The 18,025-nt window shown below is 35.0% G+C and overlaps 2 protein-coding genes across 2 annotated transcripts in view; one reads left to right on the top strand and one right to left on the bottom strand.

Moving 5' to 3' along the window:
• Window positions 1–63: 63 nt before the first annotated feature.
• On the top strand, window positions 64–9,239 carry LOC306883598 (metal cation symporter ZIP8-like; the record flags this gene model as incomplete). The annotated part of the gene is made up of 8 exons (XM_079438967.1): window positions 64–279; window positions 437–596; window positions 2,096–2,265; window positions 2,811–2,933; window positions 3,449–3,577; window positions 5,289–5,478; window positions 5,641–5,825; window positions 9,090–9,239. The coding sequence occupies 8 exons, from the start codon at window positions 64–66 to the stop codon at window positions 9,237–9,239; spliced, it is 1,323 nt and encodes a 440-aa protein (XP_079295093.1).
• Window positions 9,240–11,161: 1,922 nt separating this feature from the next.
• LOC306883259 (diacylglycerol kinase theta-like) overlaps window positions 11,162–18,025 on the bottom strand; it is a 35,100-nt gene continuing 28,236 nt past the window's right edge. Inside the window, exons 17-23 of the mRNA XM_079438390.1 lie at window positions 17,831–17,979; window positions 17,530–17,708; window positions 15,020–15,120; window positions 14,771–14,917; window positions 14,559–14,670; window positions 13,765–13,917; window positions 11,162–13,371 (exon numbers count right to left, since the gene is read on the bottom strand). Of these exons, the coding sequence (XP_079294516.1) occupies window positions 13,270–13,371; window positions 13,765–13,917; window positions 14,559–14,670; window positions 14,771–14,917; window positions 15,020–15,120; window positions 17,530–17,708; window positions 17,831–17,979 (943 nt within the window). The 3' untranslated portion in view covers window positions 11,162–13,269. The remainder of the gene's footprint in view (window positions 13,372–13,764; window positions 13,918–14,558; window positions 14,671–14,770; window positions 14,918–15,019; window positions 15,121–17,529; window positions 17,709–17,830; window positions 17,980–18,025) is intronic.

The raw sequence follows: 18,025 nt of genomic DNA, 5'->3' as shown, positions 1-18,025 counted from the left end.
CCAGACTGGACGTTTAAATCTCTCGCTGCTTTCTCTTCAGACTGAAACGTGTGGTCTGTAAGCATGGCAGGCATTCCCAAATCTTTCATTCATGTGTTCATAGGCTTTCTAATAACTGTAATCTCAGGATTAAGAGCCAGCTCTCTGCAGCAGGTTTTCGTGAACGATATTGTGTCTGTTTACGGAGAAAACGGTTCACTGGATCTCAATGGCATTAACAGTTTATTGGAGACAATTGTGCAAGACAAATTGGATCCGAACATTCCTTTGCATGCTCAGGTAATCTGCTCACTTTAGTTACTGGAAGTTGTTTACTAAAATATTTCTTATTTTATATAGGCATTTGACTATGTGCCACATATTACTGTATATAATTGGACTTGTTTTGTCATTCTTAGCTTTATTTCATTGACTTGACATTGTCCCTGTTTATCAGTGTGTGTCCGGAGAAGATATTCTGGTGCACTATGGGCTTCAGAACCTCTCTCATCTGACAGAGGAACATCTGGTCACTGTCTGCCCAGCTCTGCTCAACCAAGCTGTACTGCCACCCTGTTCAACTGAACCTCCAGTACACAGCAACACTGATCTGCGTGGTGAGTCTCCACTGAATATATAGTAGTCAAAGAACTTTCTCCTGATGTACAAGGATACAATTCAATTTCATATCCTCTAGTGTGAAGAATGGTAGAGAACGATGGGAAGTTTGCCATCTGAAATAAGTTCAAGTTAATAATGAAAATCTCAGAAGATACCAAAAAAAATTATGATTGAAATTTGTATTTTTTTGTATTATTACTATTTTGGAACGGCTTTTAGTAAATATTAAAATAACACTGTATAACATAATAGTAAACATACTGTATTACAGTAACGAAAATCACAGCTGAGAATAATAGCAATTACAGACCATTGTGTTTGTTACAAAGCTGTAATCTTTAAGTAAAATAAAATCTTATCAAGTTAATGCAAAACAATATCAGTAGACAAAAATATTAATAATAATATATAATTTCTATTAGTATTTTTTGTATTAGTGCTACTTTGTACTGCTTTTATGCTTATTTAATAAAAAATAACACTGTACATGTTTTACTATAATGAAAAATCACTTTATGCAAAAAAGCAAAAGCCTTCTTTTATGCAAAACACAACTTTTGTATTAGTGCTATATTTAAATAGTGTTTTTTTTATTTCAAATCAATAAAAAACCTAAACTTATTAAAACATACTATATATAATTATTTAATATATAAGAAATTATAGATGATTGTTTAATTTTCTCAATAACTCTCAGAGTTATAGTTAACTAAAATCATTAGTCACATAATTAAAAACGAGTTACTTGAAATAAACATTAACTGAAATAAAGTGAATAAAAACTCCAACTTGTTTTTTTTAGCTAGTTCGCCAAGGTGAAATGTATCATTTTCATTTAGTTTAACAATGTACTCATTTCACTAAATGTAAACTAAAAACTTTTTAAAACTACAGTACGGACATATTTATATATATATATATTAAAAATGTCAAAACCACAAAAAAAAAAAAAACTTTCAATAAAAACGAAAAATATGAAAAAACCTATTCAAACTATTTATAAAAACTATAATAGTGTCTCAATGATACTAAAATAACACTTATCTTAATGCAAAACAAAACGATCTTTTACTGTAGTAGACTAAAAATTATACTGTTTTACATTAGTGAAAATGTCACGAAGCAAAAATCTTTATGCAAAACACAATTTTCTTTATTTAAACCTAAAAGATGAAAAGACGTATTAAACTGAGATTAGGAGCAGTCCCTTTAAGACAGTGCTCCTAATCTCAGCTCCTTACCTGTATAAAAGACACCTGGGAGCCAGAAATCTTGCTGAGTGATAGGAGATCAAATACTAATTTGAAATGTGTTTTTCTGGATTTTTTTGTTGTTATTCTGTCTCTCACTGTTCAAATAAACCTACTATTAAAATTAAAGACTGATCATTTCTTTGTCAGTGGGCAAACATACAAAATCAGCAGGGGATCAAATAGTTTTTCCCCCACTGTATAATTTTAGCTGCGTGAGCTTTCCCCTCTCTTTCTGCACACAGTATGGGGATTTGGCTTCTTGGCTGTTACCATCATTAATCTGGCCTCACTGCTGGGTCTGGCTCTTATTCCCGTAACTAAAAAGCCCTACTTCCCCAAAGTGCTCACCTACTTCATTGGTCTAGCTGTTGGCACGCTCTTCTCCAATGCTGCTCTCCAACTTATACCTGAGGTGAAATGCTTTTCCATTTCTCAGTTTATCACATTCACATAGTTCAAAGTTTGCATTAGTCCCCTGGAAGCTTTCTTCAAGTCATCTAGGTCAGTTTAGGACAGTCTTCTAAGAGGTTGCTGAAGGTCACATTGGTGGCACAACAGGATTATGAACCCAGTAACCTGCACTGGTTCATTCTTGCTTCATAGAAACCCTGAAATCAACCTCCAACCGACAAGCTACCATCTTTAATTGCCTTCTTATCAGCACCATGATGCTGATGCAGATTATTTATGCTTAAAAATGATTGCATAATAAAATGCAAATGCTCTTTGAACTTGACTCATTCATTCTTATTTTCTAGAAGAGTTCAAAAGCTGCAGATGTTTCTTGATATGTGATGACATGATGGTTACATGACGTGATGCTCGTTTTGCAATGGTTACATGCTGTAATATTTATTTTGGGTTTGCAGTTTAACAAACTAATAATGTGCATGTGTACACAGGGGACTCTGTTTTAACTTGCTCAAAGACACATGATTGCTTCCTCTAATTGAACAGGCCTTTGGGTTTGACCCAAAAGCAGACGGTTACGTTTTCCAAGCTGTTGGGATCTTTGGTGGATTCTATGCACTGTACGTCACTGAAAAAATCCTGAGGATAGTCCTGAAACCAGAACATGAGGTGGGTTTATCTCAGAATTACAAAGACTGAACATTTTAATGTTATATTCATGTGATATCTTCATTAATTTTGTAAACTTTACATCATTTAAAACTAATCAACAATAGCAAAAGACATAATTGCATGGCTCTCTGGAATACTTGATTCTGATCAGTCACAGCATTCTGCTGTCAAAAAAAAAAAAAAAAGTGATATTTCACTTTGCATTATTTTTCATATGCAATAAAATATTTACACAAACTAATATACCATATTTCATAAATACAGTAGTTGCATAATAAGTAGGATAGTGCACAGTCAGCAGGTCATTATTGCTAAACCAATTCCTTCAGCGTGATAAAAAGTTAATTTTGTGATAAACTATTGACTCTATATTATCTCATACTTATAGTTCCAATTAACTACAAGCAAATAACAGAGCTTCCTTAATGGTAAATGTCAGGTATGTTTTATTTTAGCATGCATGTTCTTTAAAACCATATGCAGTAATCATATGATTCATTTTCGAACCCCAGCCGGGCCACAGTCACTTCCTGCCCTCAGAGGGCATCCAACAGAACGGCGCCATCAATACGGTGGACTCTGACTTCAACTTTGCCGGTAGCGACAAAGCAAGCATAACCTCTGATTCTCCAGTGGAGCAGGTACAACTGGTCAGATCTCACAAAAATTACACATAATGCCAAGAGATATGCAAATGCCATAAGTTACATAAACAGTATAAAAATAGCTAACAGTTTGAGAAAAAAATAATGATTTGTTCCCACATGAAATAAAGCTACAACATGAAATGGTAAATGTACTATAGTAAAACTATTTTTTTTTTCATTTTCAGTGTGAGTGGTGCTTGCGTACGATAATTGCTTACTGATCCAAGTATAATATTAAAAGTAAAGTATAATATAAAATAAATACACAACTGTTCACAAGTTTGGGGTCAGTAGGATTTTTTTTTATTTTATTTTTTAAAGAAATTAAAACTTATATTCAGCAAGGACATTTATAATGTTACTAAATATTTCCATTTTAAAAATGTTAACTTTCTTTTCATTAAACCTAAAAAAATGTGTCATTGTTTACTGAGTTTTTTTTTTTTTTTTGAGCAGCAAATCAGTTTCTGAAGGCTGGAGTAAATACTACTGAAAGTTCTGAAAGTGTACTGAAAGATTATTTTAAATAGCAATAATATTTCACAATGTCAATGTTTTAATATTTTTGGCTAAATAAATGCAGCCTTGGTAAACATGAGAGACTTCTTTCTAAAACACCTTATCAAAAAAAATTATACCAACCCCCAACTTTAGAAGGGTAGTATAAATCATAAAAATAAATATATGATATAAATATAATATTTATATAAGCCATTCCCACTTGAAATGAAGCTAATACTACTTGTGAACTACGTGGTGAATTTGTTGTAGTAAAACTAGATTTTTACATTTTCTGTGGTGCTTGTCCATACAAAAAACAGGATGCCAAGGAATTGCTTTGTGGTTGCTAAGGTGTTCTGGGTGGTTACACTCTTAAAGAGCCCACCTCCTCTCTCTATGATAGTCTGCTCTCTATAAAGGGCCCAGGAAATTCCTCGAATAGAAGTCTGCAGGATTTTAAGCTTACTTTTGTGCAGCCTTGTCTGCAGCACAAACTGTGCAGGAAAAGTTATGCACCAAATTTGAATACTAATAGTTCAATTTATCATCGTATATTGATTTATTCAAATCCCCATTATTATATTAGTGATGCTTGGATTAGCAAACACCTCTAATTTTATGATATCTATAAAGGCTGTTTGATTATCACAGCACTTTAAGATTACTTGAAAGTGTCTGTCATTATCAAACAGAGATAAATAATAATTATTTGTCATGACGACCAGGCTGTTACACTATTAAGTGTAACATCCGACTGTGGTCAATGGTTAAACCAGAATCTTGGATCATGTGATAACAGTTCTCCTTCAGCAAGACCAATAAAAGCCCCCAATCAGCTGTTTAAGTGTCATTAGCATGTAACACAACATGATTGGAGTTTTAAAAAGCAGTTTTTTGGTACAGCATTAAGAAGTTGATAGCATACAGGTCCGTGGACTTACAGTCCAGACGTTGAGGCACACACAGCTGTGTTTGCTTTCATCTGTCACAGCTGCTAGCAGAAACAAGATTGCCTTCTGCCCTTTGACCTACATCACAAGCACCATGCATTTGGGATCATCATTTCACCCCTGCAACAATACAAAAATTTAGACCTCGGGGCTAAAAGTAAATAGTATTTGTAATATGAACCTAGGGTTGAAGCGAGAGAGATGATGTTATAGTACAAAATGAAGTTTTAATTTAGATGTGATCGTCATTGCAGGGGTATTGCAGATGGCTCAGAGGAAGACGGCTGGCCAGCGTGAAGACGGTGGCATGGATGATTTCCCTCAGCGATGCTCTCCACAACTTCATTGACGGACTGGCCATCGGCGCTTCGTTCACCGTGTCTATTCTCAGCGGCTCTAGCACTTCTATCGCTATTGTCTGTGAGGAATTCCCTCATGAGCTGGGTAAGAAAATTCCTGACTCATTTGCCCAACCGGAAATGTTGTCAGCTCTGACCTTTAACCACTGTGCCAAACCCCCTCTGCGATTGCTGCCCTTTGAATGTTGACCTTCATGAAAAAAACAAAAAAACATGAAGCACATTTGCGTTCTGTCTCCCCCTGTAGGCGACTTCATTATCCTGCTGAATGCAGGGTTGAGCGTTCCACAGGCCGTCTTCTTCAACCTGCTGTCTGCTATGTCCTGCTATGTGGGCCTGGTCCTGGGCATCTTGTTGGGTAGCGCTTTTGCCCCCAGCATCATCTTTGCCTTTGCTGGTGGCATGTTCCTTTACATCGCCTTGGCTGATATGGTAAGAGCAGCGTGGGTTAGAAAGCACATTATTAAGAAATTCATATTTTTATTCTATATCGACACACTATTATGCCCCTTTTTACAAGATGTAAAATACGTTTCTGATGTCCCCAGAGCGTATATGTGAAGTTTTAGCTCAATATACCCCACAGATAAATTTTTGCAGCTTGTTAAAATTGCCACTTTTAGGGTGTGAGCCAAAACACGCTGTTTTGAGTATGTTGCTTTAAATGTGATTGAGCTGTTGCTCCCGAAGAAGAGGACGGAGCTTCAAGAGCTCCAGCTCTGCATTAGCTGTGCTAGCCTTTGCAAATAAAAATTCCCCTATTAATACAAGCCTGTTATCTTTACAGAAAACTACTCGGTTTCAAAGTCAGTCATCGGATTATAATGTGCATAATAAATTCACGTTTATGAATCACACAGACGGGGAGCACGGTGGGATAAAAATAACAACATAGCTGGTCTCATGCTATCACAAACTTTATAAGTCCCACTTCTGATTATGAGATCGACAACTTCAAGCAATCGACTCACATTGCTTTCATGTGCAACTTTTAACTACCACATTCCTATTCACGATCATTCTGGCAGCAGCAGTGAAAACAGGCAGAGACAATGATAGCTTTAGCAATTAGCCTTACAGAGTGCCAAGAAGCTCTTTCATAAAAGCAATTTCGAAAACAAACGTGTGATACTTAAGGTCTCTGCACACTGAGTCCGAAATTTTCGCATGCGTTTTTTCGCATTTGCAATCTTAAAAATTCGTCACGCACAGAGACCTTGCACACTGAGTCCGATGCGTTTTAATTAATCCGTTGCGAAAAAAATCGCAAAACTATACAAAATGTCTTCAAGCAGTGAGGATGATTTTGTTGTCCTCTCTCTTTTTAAAAAAAGAAAAAGGAAATATTGGGTCCATCCAATCCTTAGATTGCGCAGAGAGGAAGGAGAGTTCCACCTCCTTATCAAAGAGCTGCGGGATTATCCCGAGAGATTCAAAGTTTATTTCAGGATGTCAATGCCTCAGTTTGATACTTTGCTAGCGATACTGAATCCACATATTAAAAAGAAGACCACCAATTTCCGTTAACCAATTTATCCTGAACAGAGACTGTCTGGATACACCCACAGACACACACACACACACACCGAACTGCGGTATCGGAAAGGTGCGCGCCAGGCATAAAAAAATAGGCTACAGTAGTTCTTTATATTCTGTATCTTTGTATTCCGCAATTTGTTTGTCATAAAGTGCTCTGTGCTGCAAGACGAAGTGTATTAATTTGTCTGACACTATTTTGGCTTTTGGCTTTCGCTTGTACGGTGGCTCTGAATTGTCAAAACACCTTCTCAAAGCATCTCAAAATGCTTTATACGGATGCGAAAAACGCAAAACAATCGAACCCGATCCAAATTTCCTGAGACTCGAACCCAAAACCTTTGGATTACGAGTCCGACTCTCTAACCATTAGGCCACGACTTCCCACTAAAGCCTCTTTGGTGCTGATATTGTATATATCTCCAGTAATGGCGGACCACAGCTTCTCACTCAGGGCTGTGTTTATGCTAATAGGGTAGAGAGCGTCACAAATGGGCGGGACTTTTTCCCCTCGGTGACGTGAACAGAGGGAGAATCTGAAACAGCTCTTTTGCAGAGACTGTTTATGATTTATTGGTTTTATAAAAAAATTAGTTGGTGGATTTTTAACATTATAGGCTGGTTGTTTTCACACACTGTGGCCACACAACTGTGTTCAAACACCTTATAAAAGTGATTTTTGAATAATAGGTCCCCTTTAAATTGATCAAAAGTTGGCAGTAAAGACATTTAGAATGTTAGAAAAGATTTATATTTGAACACCGCAAAAATGCGTTTTTTAGTTGTCATTTTCCAGTGCACATTAAAAAAAACAAAAAACAATCTCAACTTACATTTAATTGAGAAACAAAATGATGTGAGATATTAAGTCTTATTTTCTAAAAAAGAAAAGATCAAAATTAAGTGAGATTATGACGATTATGATTATGATAAGAACAAGACTTAATATCTTCTCATTTTATTTTTTCAAGTAACTCAAAAAGTAAACAAGTAATCTTGATTTAAGATAGGAAAATAGGATTGGAAAAAAAATCTTTCTTTTTTTGCAGTGAAATAAATGTTCTTTTGAAAATAATTTTTCAAGAATACTGGAAAAAAGTATTCCATTAAAATATCATGCAGCACAACCGTTTTCAACATTCATAATCACAGGAAATGTTTCTTGAGTGGCAAATCAGTACATTAGAATGATTTTGAAAGAATCATGTGACAGTAAAGACTAGAGTAATGGTTGCTTTGCCATCACAGAAATAAATTATATTTTTTAAATCTATTAAAATAGTAAACACTTATTTGAATATTTCATTTTTACTGTATTTTTGATCAAATAAATACAGCTTTGTTGAGCATAGAAAACTTATTTTAAAAACTTTTTTTTTTAAACCTTAAAACCCTTAAATTTGTGAATGGAACAACATTTCAATAATTTTTGTTAATCGTTTTTACTAATAACAATTAGTGTTTTTTTCCCCTCATGACTTAAGCTAAATAAGAAATATGTTACCATTTTTGGCAGAATTTATTGCTGCTTTGTTACAATCCTGACCAATCATTCTGGTCCTATACTGTCACCTAGAGGTGTGGAGACAACATAAAAAAAATTATAATTTACAGATGCATTATCCACCTTATTCTTCAACGCGGAAGTAAGCGGTTTTCTGCAAATGTGCGAGATTTACAGTTCGTTAGCTGCCGTAGGGAATAACGAGAAGAATAAATTGCAGTAAAAGGTAAAACTGTTTGCACTACAACCCTGTGTGTTCATAATTAAGATAATACATTCAAATAATATGGAAAGACACCAATTTGCAATATCAAGCAGCAAAAAGAGCTGTTTTGCACAGCTAAAAATAGCTGGATGCAGATGCGACCGGAAGCCAGACACATTCAAATGGCCTCGACCACTCTAGGGGAAAAATCATATATCTATGGGGAAAAATAAGGTGGATAGAAACATTGTTTGCCGCAGTAATACATTCTGAGATAAATAACAGGAATTTAAATGGAGCATGTTTTTTGAAAATATTTTTCAAATGTATTATTCATTTATTTAGAGTTCAAATGAGGAGAAAATAACTTTGGCTCCAGTTTTAATGACTAAATGTAACATAAATCTGTGTTACGGAGCAAATACTGACTATCTTTCTCTCTCACACCTAGCTGCCTGAAATGAACATGATTGCCAGTGAACAAGTGCAGAGCACGAAGGCCGATATCATTCTTTTTGCCATCCAGAATGCAGGTATTCTGACGGGATTTGCCATGATTCTTCTTATCACATTGTATGGTGGGAACATTAGCCTGGGCTGAGCCCTCGCTTCAAACTGCCCTTAAATTGTGCCCATTCCAGATCATACTCTCATTTAAGCTATTTATTTGAGAAGAAACTACTTCATTCTATTATTAATCATTTCTACTGAGGAAACTTGAAAATCATTAGGTGTAAAATAATTAGATTTCTCAATATGTATAATTTTAGCCATTTTATACTGTTGTAAATAACCGACTGGCCTACTAATCATGTTTTGTAGAAAAGAAGGCCCAGTATGATTTATGGCTCACATTTGGCGCTATTTAAATGATCACGTTTGTTACCTTGTACAATAGGAACTTCGAAAATCATGCAAAATAAAAAAAAAGCAACTGTATTTAAAATTAATCCAAATTTATGTATTTTTTTTCCATTTGACACATCCATCTGTTATACAGTTAGTTATTTAATATTCATTAAATACAATGTACACTTAAAAGCATCTTTAAAACAGTACAGTCAGTGCAATATCTTTATAGCATCAAATTAAAAACATTTTCTCTCCAAAAATATACATCTATATAGATCTCAGAACATTAATTCTAACCCACTTTACAAGAAGTAATCAGAAAACTTCAGGAGGATCACACCAGGAGGTAAAATAACTTAAACAGTTTTGACCGAACAAAGTTATTGGGTGAATCTCACAAAAGAAGGTCATATTTCATCCTAAAATCAAAAGAAATAAGAAATTATACTTTGCTTTTTTCATAATTTTCGAGATACTGTCAAGTGTTTATATAGAATTGTAGTAACTGTTGTACTCCCTTAAATGTAAACATATATATATATATATATATATATATATATATATATATATATATATATATATATATATATATATATATATATATATATATATATATATATATATATATATATATATATATACACACATATATATATATACACATATATATATATATATATATATTTTTTTTTTTTTTTTTTTTTAATTTGTATGAAAAAAATAAATAAAATACATATGGATGCATTACTGTGTCATGAGAATTTTTGGTGAAAATGTGCTTAATTTTCATGAAAAGAATGTCAAAATTTTTTACTGTTGAATTTTTTGGGTGAAATGTGACACGTTTTCATGCAATTCACCCTATTAGGAGGCACATCAGCTCTAAAAGACCTAGAACAGCACGGTTCTACTTCAGTCACTGAACCAGCAAAACAAACAGAATGGCATGGAGTTAAACGCACACGTACGGCAATACCGCGGTAGTTCTAGAAGCACTTATATGAGGCACTAAACGCAGAGCTCGGGCCAAACCACACCACAGAACAGCACGTTAGCCTGAGGGGTTGTCCTCGCAACAGGCACGACTAATGCAGAAATCACCACTGTACACATCACTGGCAAATGATTGACACGAGAGAGGGCGAATCGGCGAGAGAAGACTGCAGCTTCATCTTGGATCTGCCACTGAGAGCTAAGCCATCAGTCATATTATGGTATATAACACTTGTCTGCATTATATTAGCTGAATGAAATTCAATACTTTTTTCTTACTAATTTAGGGCCATATGAAATCCATTAGATTTTTTTTCCAAAGTTCTGTTTTTTCCATTTTATTTTTTCTGGATTCCGTTTTTCCGTTGACATTTTTCTAGACTCTGTTTTAATGGTTAAATGAAATTTTCCTCATCAACAAGCATGTCTTATTAATTGAAATCATGAAACGTAGAATATTAAACAGCAATTTATTAAACGTTTAACTGTTTTGTTTTTTCTCAAATTCAATTGTATTTTTTCCATTCATTTTCTGGATTCCGTTTTAATAGTTTCATTAAATATTAAGAATCAAAAACATTGATTTTATAAAAATAAAGTATTATTTTATTTATTTCATTTTTCCAGAAATACTGTGTTGTGTATTTACAATTTTCTGCTAAATATTTTTTTTTTCTTGTAAATATTCCTTTAAAAATAATGTTTCAATAATTGTATTATTAATATTAGTACTGTCATTACATTAAGTAATTTTTCTGTCACAGTTTCTTCAAGTTAAACCAAACTTTTATTTTGACGGGTTTCTGTTTGTATATGATATGACGATAGCTTAAGTTTGTAAACTGTAGAGATTATATTCATGTGCTCATATATTGAGGCTGGAAACACCGCGAGCGTCACAAGCACTTCAGTATGTGTAGTAAATTAAACCGCAGATGAAGCAGGATTCATATTTAAGTGGTATTTTTGCAGCTTAATATTCACACACTAGTACATATCATGTTTAATTTCGTGTACTTGACCTATTTTTGATTTATTAATCCAAAATTTGGCAAATTCCGTGACATTCCATGATATACAGTAAATTCCGTTTTTATGACTGGATTCTGTGATCCCATTCGCATTTTCCGCATCACAGAAATCATAGGGCCCCACTAATTTTCTGGTGCTGATTCCAAAAATAGTGTCTGTTTTGCTCTAGCACGTCACACTATCTCACAAAAGGCATGCATTTTGTGGCATCTGTGTTAAATTCAATATGGCATCCAACCTGATTATGGTCGATTCCGAATATTTCTACAATCTATGAAATGCAGAATGAAAAGCAGGCACAACAAGTCTTTGGGCAAGCTTGGCAGAACTTGATTCTCAGGGGTGATGTGTGTCGGTGAGACGAGGTAGATGAAGTCAGACAGTCGTCCCGTAGGTGGCTGAGGCTGCACCCTGCATCCAGCACGTTTACTGGGCAACAGCCTGCCAATAATGCAAGCCTGATGGGGAGTGAAGTGTCTAATCGATCATACATACAATATCTAAGGCCAGCCTCATGAATCCAGGGCTGACCAGTCACTGTACAGAAACCACATATACACCAGCCAATATATTACAGCACTGCGCTCGCCTCTAGTTTTAGCTTTACAATAGGACGAGTAGCTTTACACGACTGTCTACTATGTCAGGTAACAGTAACATATTTATTTACTTACAAATCAATGCTTTCACTAGAACATGATAAAGCTATGTTGGCTTAAAGGTTCATATGCCCAGTTACTGGCACCACGTTAAATACCGCATATGCTACGTGATCTTGCATGGAATGTTTTATCAAGTATCGTACAGCATTATATTACTATTAACACCAAAAGTGGTGCATATGTACACAAACACTGTAGGGAATGTACAAACATTCATCCTTTGTAAATCAACAACTCTTTTAAGCGTTTCACAGTATTTTTCGGTACCACACACATTCAAAAAGCTATTGATATTCATCCGTCTTTCACAAAACGGCTGTGATGATGCCACATTGTGTCTCGCTCATGATTACGCCTCCAGTCTCACAGCTGAGAAAGCTACAAAATTGATATACAAAGACAATTATCTCTCCCCGATCCACTTATACAATCAAATGTGCTCTTAATGAAGAAGAACTAGAGTTGTTTGTACATTTATACTGCATTATTTGGTTTTCAGATTCAGCTTGTGGTAAGCTACTAGGGGGCTGCTATTGCAAATAAACCTCAAGTAAGACATTAATCATTATGAAAGACGAAAACTGACCAGGTAAGTCACAGTATGTGCCATAAACCAAAAAGGCCATCGTCACATACGAACTTGGCAAACTTGGCGAGGTTCACAAAATGGTATTTTTTGGCATTTGTAATGAGCGTAATGTGATTAAATACTGGTTGCTTATTAATATCTGCCGTCGCATTTCAGTGATGGACTACTTTAAGACAATATTCCCTTTGAAAAGAATAAGCAGTTTGGCAATCAAAATAAAACCAACAAAAATATCTACACCAGCATGAATCTAAGGCAAAAACAGGCCGGAAACAGGCCGAGGGCAGCTAGAGTCCTGAGAAACAGACGGCAGTGCTATCATCAGACGGGGCGTTTGGACACTACAGACTATGAGATGATCGAGATGTCTGTGTAACACATTCTAGTTCAGCTAAACTAACGTTGATACCCACCCAGAGTGGAACAAAGAACAGAGGACAGACTAAACGAAAAGTTGTCAAGGCGACAGTAAAGGGCTGTCAATGAACTGTTTGTGTGGTTTGTCACTGCCCACCATCACTGGGCGCTGGACTGTCGGAACGGCCTTCCTTCAAACTGCCTGATTGTTTCTTCTGTTTGGTCTTGGACTTCCTCAGCATGCAAACCTAAAAATGAAAACAAAGCCTTTTTAAATACACAGAACTTTATATTAGAACTGAAGGCTAACAGATGGTGAGAAAGCAAAATTCTGGAACGGAATGACCTTTGGTTCTATTAACAATTCTGGAACATCTGCATTCTTCCACCGGAGAAGAAACACTTTTGCAATTAATTGTGAAAAGACAAAAGAGACCACAATGTGAATTACAAATCAAACTGTGGGGAACACCTGTCTCATGAATGTTAATGAGACCTACTTGGTGACCTTTCTTGAGTGTTAAATTCAGATCTAGGATATTCCACCTCATAATGTTGTGTTGTCTTTATACTGCCAAGCAGCTAAAGTGAACCAACCAGGCAAAGGGGGGGGTGAATGAGTTAAAAGTATATATAAGCACCTTTGGTCCGGCAGCAGAGATGATGATATGTCCAGGTGATTGTATCCAGGGTTCTCCATCCACCTGCACTGGAATGGGTTTGTTCACAGTGATACGAATGTAGCTGCCCTGAGCGATACGAATCCCAGAACGCATCCCACCCTGAACCTGACCCTAAAAAAAATAAACAATTAAAAAATGTATTCATCAATCAGTGTGAAAACAGAATAAGCAACATAATTCAAATCCATCCCAATAAATCAATTCGGTTTAATAAACAATATACAGTAAACAATTTTTATTAAACAAATTTTGGCAATTTTGGCAATACTTAACACTTGTATTCGGCAATGACGCCTTAAATTGATCAAAAGTGACAGTAAACGTGACAGATTTCTATTTTAAATAAATGCTGTTGTTTTGAGCTGAAAGAAAAGTGTCACCGATTCCACAAGAATATTAAGCAGCACAACTGTTTACAACATAGATAATAATAATAATAAATGTTTCATAAGCACCAAATTAGTACATTAAAGTGATTTTTGAAAGATCATGTGACACAGAAGGCTGCTGAAAATTCAGCTTATGAATTCAACTTATGAATTTTATTGTAATATATTACAATAAAAAAAGTTATTATAAATTGTAATAATATTTTATATCACCACAATATTATAATTTTTTTACAGTGTTTTTAATCAAATAAACACAGAATCTTGTCAAAAACATGACAAAACCTTGCCAAACTAAAATGTTTGAACAGTTCTTAAAGGTGAAGTGTCCAAAAAAAAAAAAAAAAAAGCATCAGAATTCACCATGTGCACCACACCAGTAACTCCCACCACCTCCAGCATCCCGTCATCTATCCTTGGGCGCCCAAACCGAGACTCGCTGTCTGAGCCCCACAGGTCAGCACCAGAACCCCAGCTAGACACACATACAGCAGCTTTAGTCTTCAACAGCAAACTCAGGTGTGTGGAAGCGTCACAAAAGAAGTGACTTTACAAACATTGTGTGAAACCGATACCTGGGAATATTGAGGAATATCAGTCCCTCTATACTAGGCAGTTCCACATCCTGTTTGTCCACTTGCAGTCTGATGTCTTTATGAAGGTTTCGTGTGTGACTCAACTTCTGCAGGCCCACCTTTACATACACACCTTTATTGTGGAACCTGCAAGAACAATGACAAAATCAAATCCCCGATACACAGACCACCCTAACACTAAATGTGAGCCACATGGCCACAGTTTTGAGGTGAAATAACAACACTCACCTGCTATTAAACTTGTCTGGGTCCTCCTCACGTGCATGATGAAAGTCCAGACTCAATTCAGCATCAATTCCCAGTCCAAAATAATTATTCATGTGCACAATCTATAACACAGACAGGCACAACCCTGTTATTTATAGACAGATAGGCAGACAGACACGTGTGTGAATATATATATATATATATACACACACACACACACACACACACACACACACACACACACACATGCAATCATGGCCAAAAAATATCGGCATCCTTGGTAAATATGATCAAAGGCAGCTGTGAAAATTAATCTGCATTGTTAATCCTTTTGATCTTATATTTTGTTTTATTCAGAAAAATCTAACCTTTCATTGATAAGAATTTAAAATGGGGGGAAATGTCATTATGAAATAAATGTTTTTCTCAAATACACGGATACAATTATTGGCACCCCTAGAAATTCTTATGAGTAAAATATCTCTGAAGTATACTCCCATTCATATTCACAATTTTGAGCACTCCAGAGTGATTATGAACATGAAATTATCCAGCCATGGCTTCCTGTTTCACAGAAATATAAATAGGAGGGAAAAAAAGCCCAAATTCCCTTAATCATCCATCACAATGAGAAAAACCAAAGAATATATTTCTGATGTGCAGCAAAACATCATAGAGCTTCACAAATTAGTGAAATGGCTTTAAGTAAAGAGCAGTGAAAATGACCATTTCCACCATCAGGGCAATAATTAAGAATTTCCAATCAACAGAAAATGTTACAAATCTGCCTGGAAGAGGACGTGTGTCTATATCGTCCTAATGCATGGTGAGAAGGAGAGTTTGAGTGGCTAAAGACTCTCCAAGGACCACAGCTGAAGAACTGCAGAAAATAGAGTCTCGGGGTCAGAAAACCTTAGAAAAAAAATAAATAATAAAATTGTCAAACAGCACCTACATCACCACGTGTTGTTTGGGAGGGTTTCAAGAAAAATTCTCCTAGCTCATCCAAAAACAAACTCCAGCATACTCAATTATCAGACACGACTAGAACTTCAAATGGGACTGGCTTCTATGGTCAGATGAAACTAAAAAATTAGCTTTTTAGCAGCAAACACTCAAGATGGGTTTGGTGAGCACAGGGATAAAAAGTACCCCATGTGTACAATGAAATTTACTGCTGTATTTTTTATGTTGTGGGCCTATATTTCTGCTGGAAGTCATGGACATCTTGTTTAGACACATGGCATCATGGATTCTATCAAATACTGTTATGACCCTGAGTATCGTCTTCATCTATTGGTGGCAAATTGTGGGAGTTTTGAGTCACTTTTTCCCTCCCTCCCTCCCTCCCTCCCTCCCCCTTGTTAAGTGATAATTAGGGGAGTAGACTATAGAAGGACTGAGAGTTCTGCTGGCCATTCCAGTCCTCTGACCTGAACCCTGTAGAAAATGAGTGAGGTGAACTGAAGATAAGAAGCACCAACATGGAGCTGTGAATCTGAAGAGATTCTGGATGAAGGAATGGTCTCTGATCTCTTGTCAGGTGTTCTCTAACCTCATCAGGCATTATAGGAGAAAATTTAAAGCTGTTAAACTGGCAAATGGAGGTTTCAAAAAGTATTGAATAAAAGGGTGCCATTAATTGTGGCCAATGTGTATTAGAAAAAAACATTTATTTCATAATTATATTCTTATTCTCCAATGAAAGGATAGATTTTTGTGAATTTTTTAAATATAAAATCAGAAGGATTAACAATGCAGATTAATTTTCACAGCTGCCTTTGATCATATTTACCAAGACTGTATATACACATACATACACACATATACATATATATATATATATATATATATATATATATATATATATATATATATATATATATATATATACACATATACATACACACACATTTATTTATAGTTATATCTATATTTATAGTTATATCTATATTTATAGTTTTATATATATAAGGAGTTTTATATATATATATATATATATATATATATATATATATATATATATATATATATATATATATATATATATATATATATATATATATATATATATATATATATATATATATATATATATATATATATATATATATATATATATATATATATATATATATGTATGTGTACATACCATACCTACATATTTTAGTGCCTACATATACCTACATATTTTAGTATATATATATATATATATATATGTATGTATGTGTACATACCATACCTACATATTTTAGTGCCGTCAAACGATTAATCACATCCAAAATAAATGTTTGTTTACATAATTTATGTATGTGTATTATGTATATATATATATATATATATATATATATATATATATATATATATATATATATATATATATATATATACTTTTCTTAAATATATACATGCATGTGTTTGTATTTATATACATTATTATTATTTATTTCGATTAATAATTTCGATTAAAAACAATTATACAAAAAATAATAATAATCATATTTATTGTTATTTGGGGACTGATGATTTACCTTGGGTGGCTCTAGGAAGCCATTCTCTTTGCCATCCTCTGTCATTTCCTGTGCATCTAGAAGAATTGTCCAGCGGTCCATTCGCACTTCCTCCGCCTCATCCACAGACAGAAGGATATTGTAGGGGTCCTCGCCGCTGTATCCCGGCCCCCATCGCAACACCCGAGCCAGATCGTTTCCTGACAAACACATGCAACAGAACGGAGCACAAATAATAATGCTAACAATGCATCAACAAACACTAAAATATACAGCATTAAACACTAGAATTAAATGAGGAACATTCCCCCCCATCACTCACCGGTGCCCAATGGTATGATGCCAATCGCTGGCTCAGGACAGGCGATTTTGTGCCGAATGGACTCCAGAACCCCCAGCACCCATCCCACTGTGCCGTCTCCTCCACACACCAGGATCCGAAAGTGAGTGATGTCCCTGAACGTGTGCAGCCTGTACAACACACAAGCTCTTATATGTGAGAAGAGAAATGACAGCA

This window comes from Barbus barbus, assembly GCF_936440315.1.
Source record: "Barbus barbus genome assembly, chromosome: 17".
NCBI lineage: Eukaryota > Metazoa > Chordata > Actinopteri > Cypriniformes > Cyprinidae > Barbus > Barbus barbus.
The sequence above is the reverse complement of the archived record's forward strand: the minus strand, read 5'-3'. Positions and strand labels throughout refer to the sequence as shown.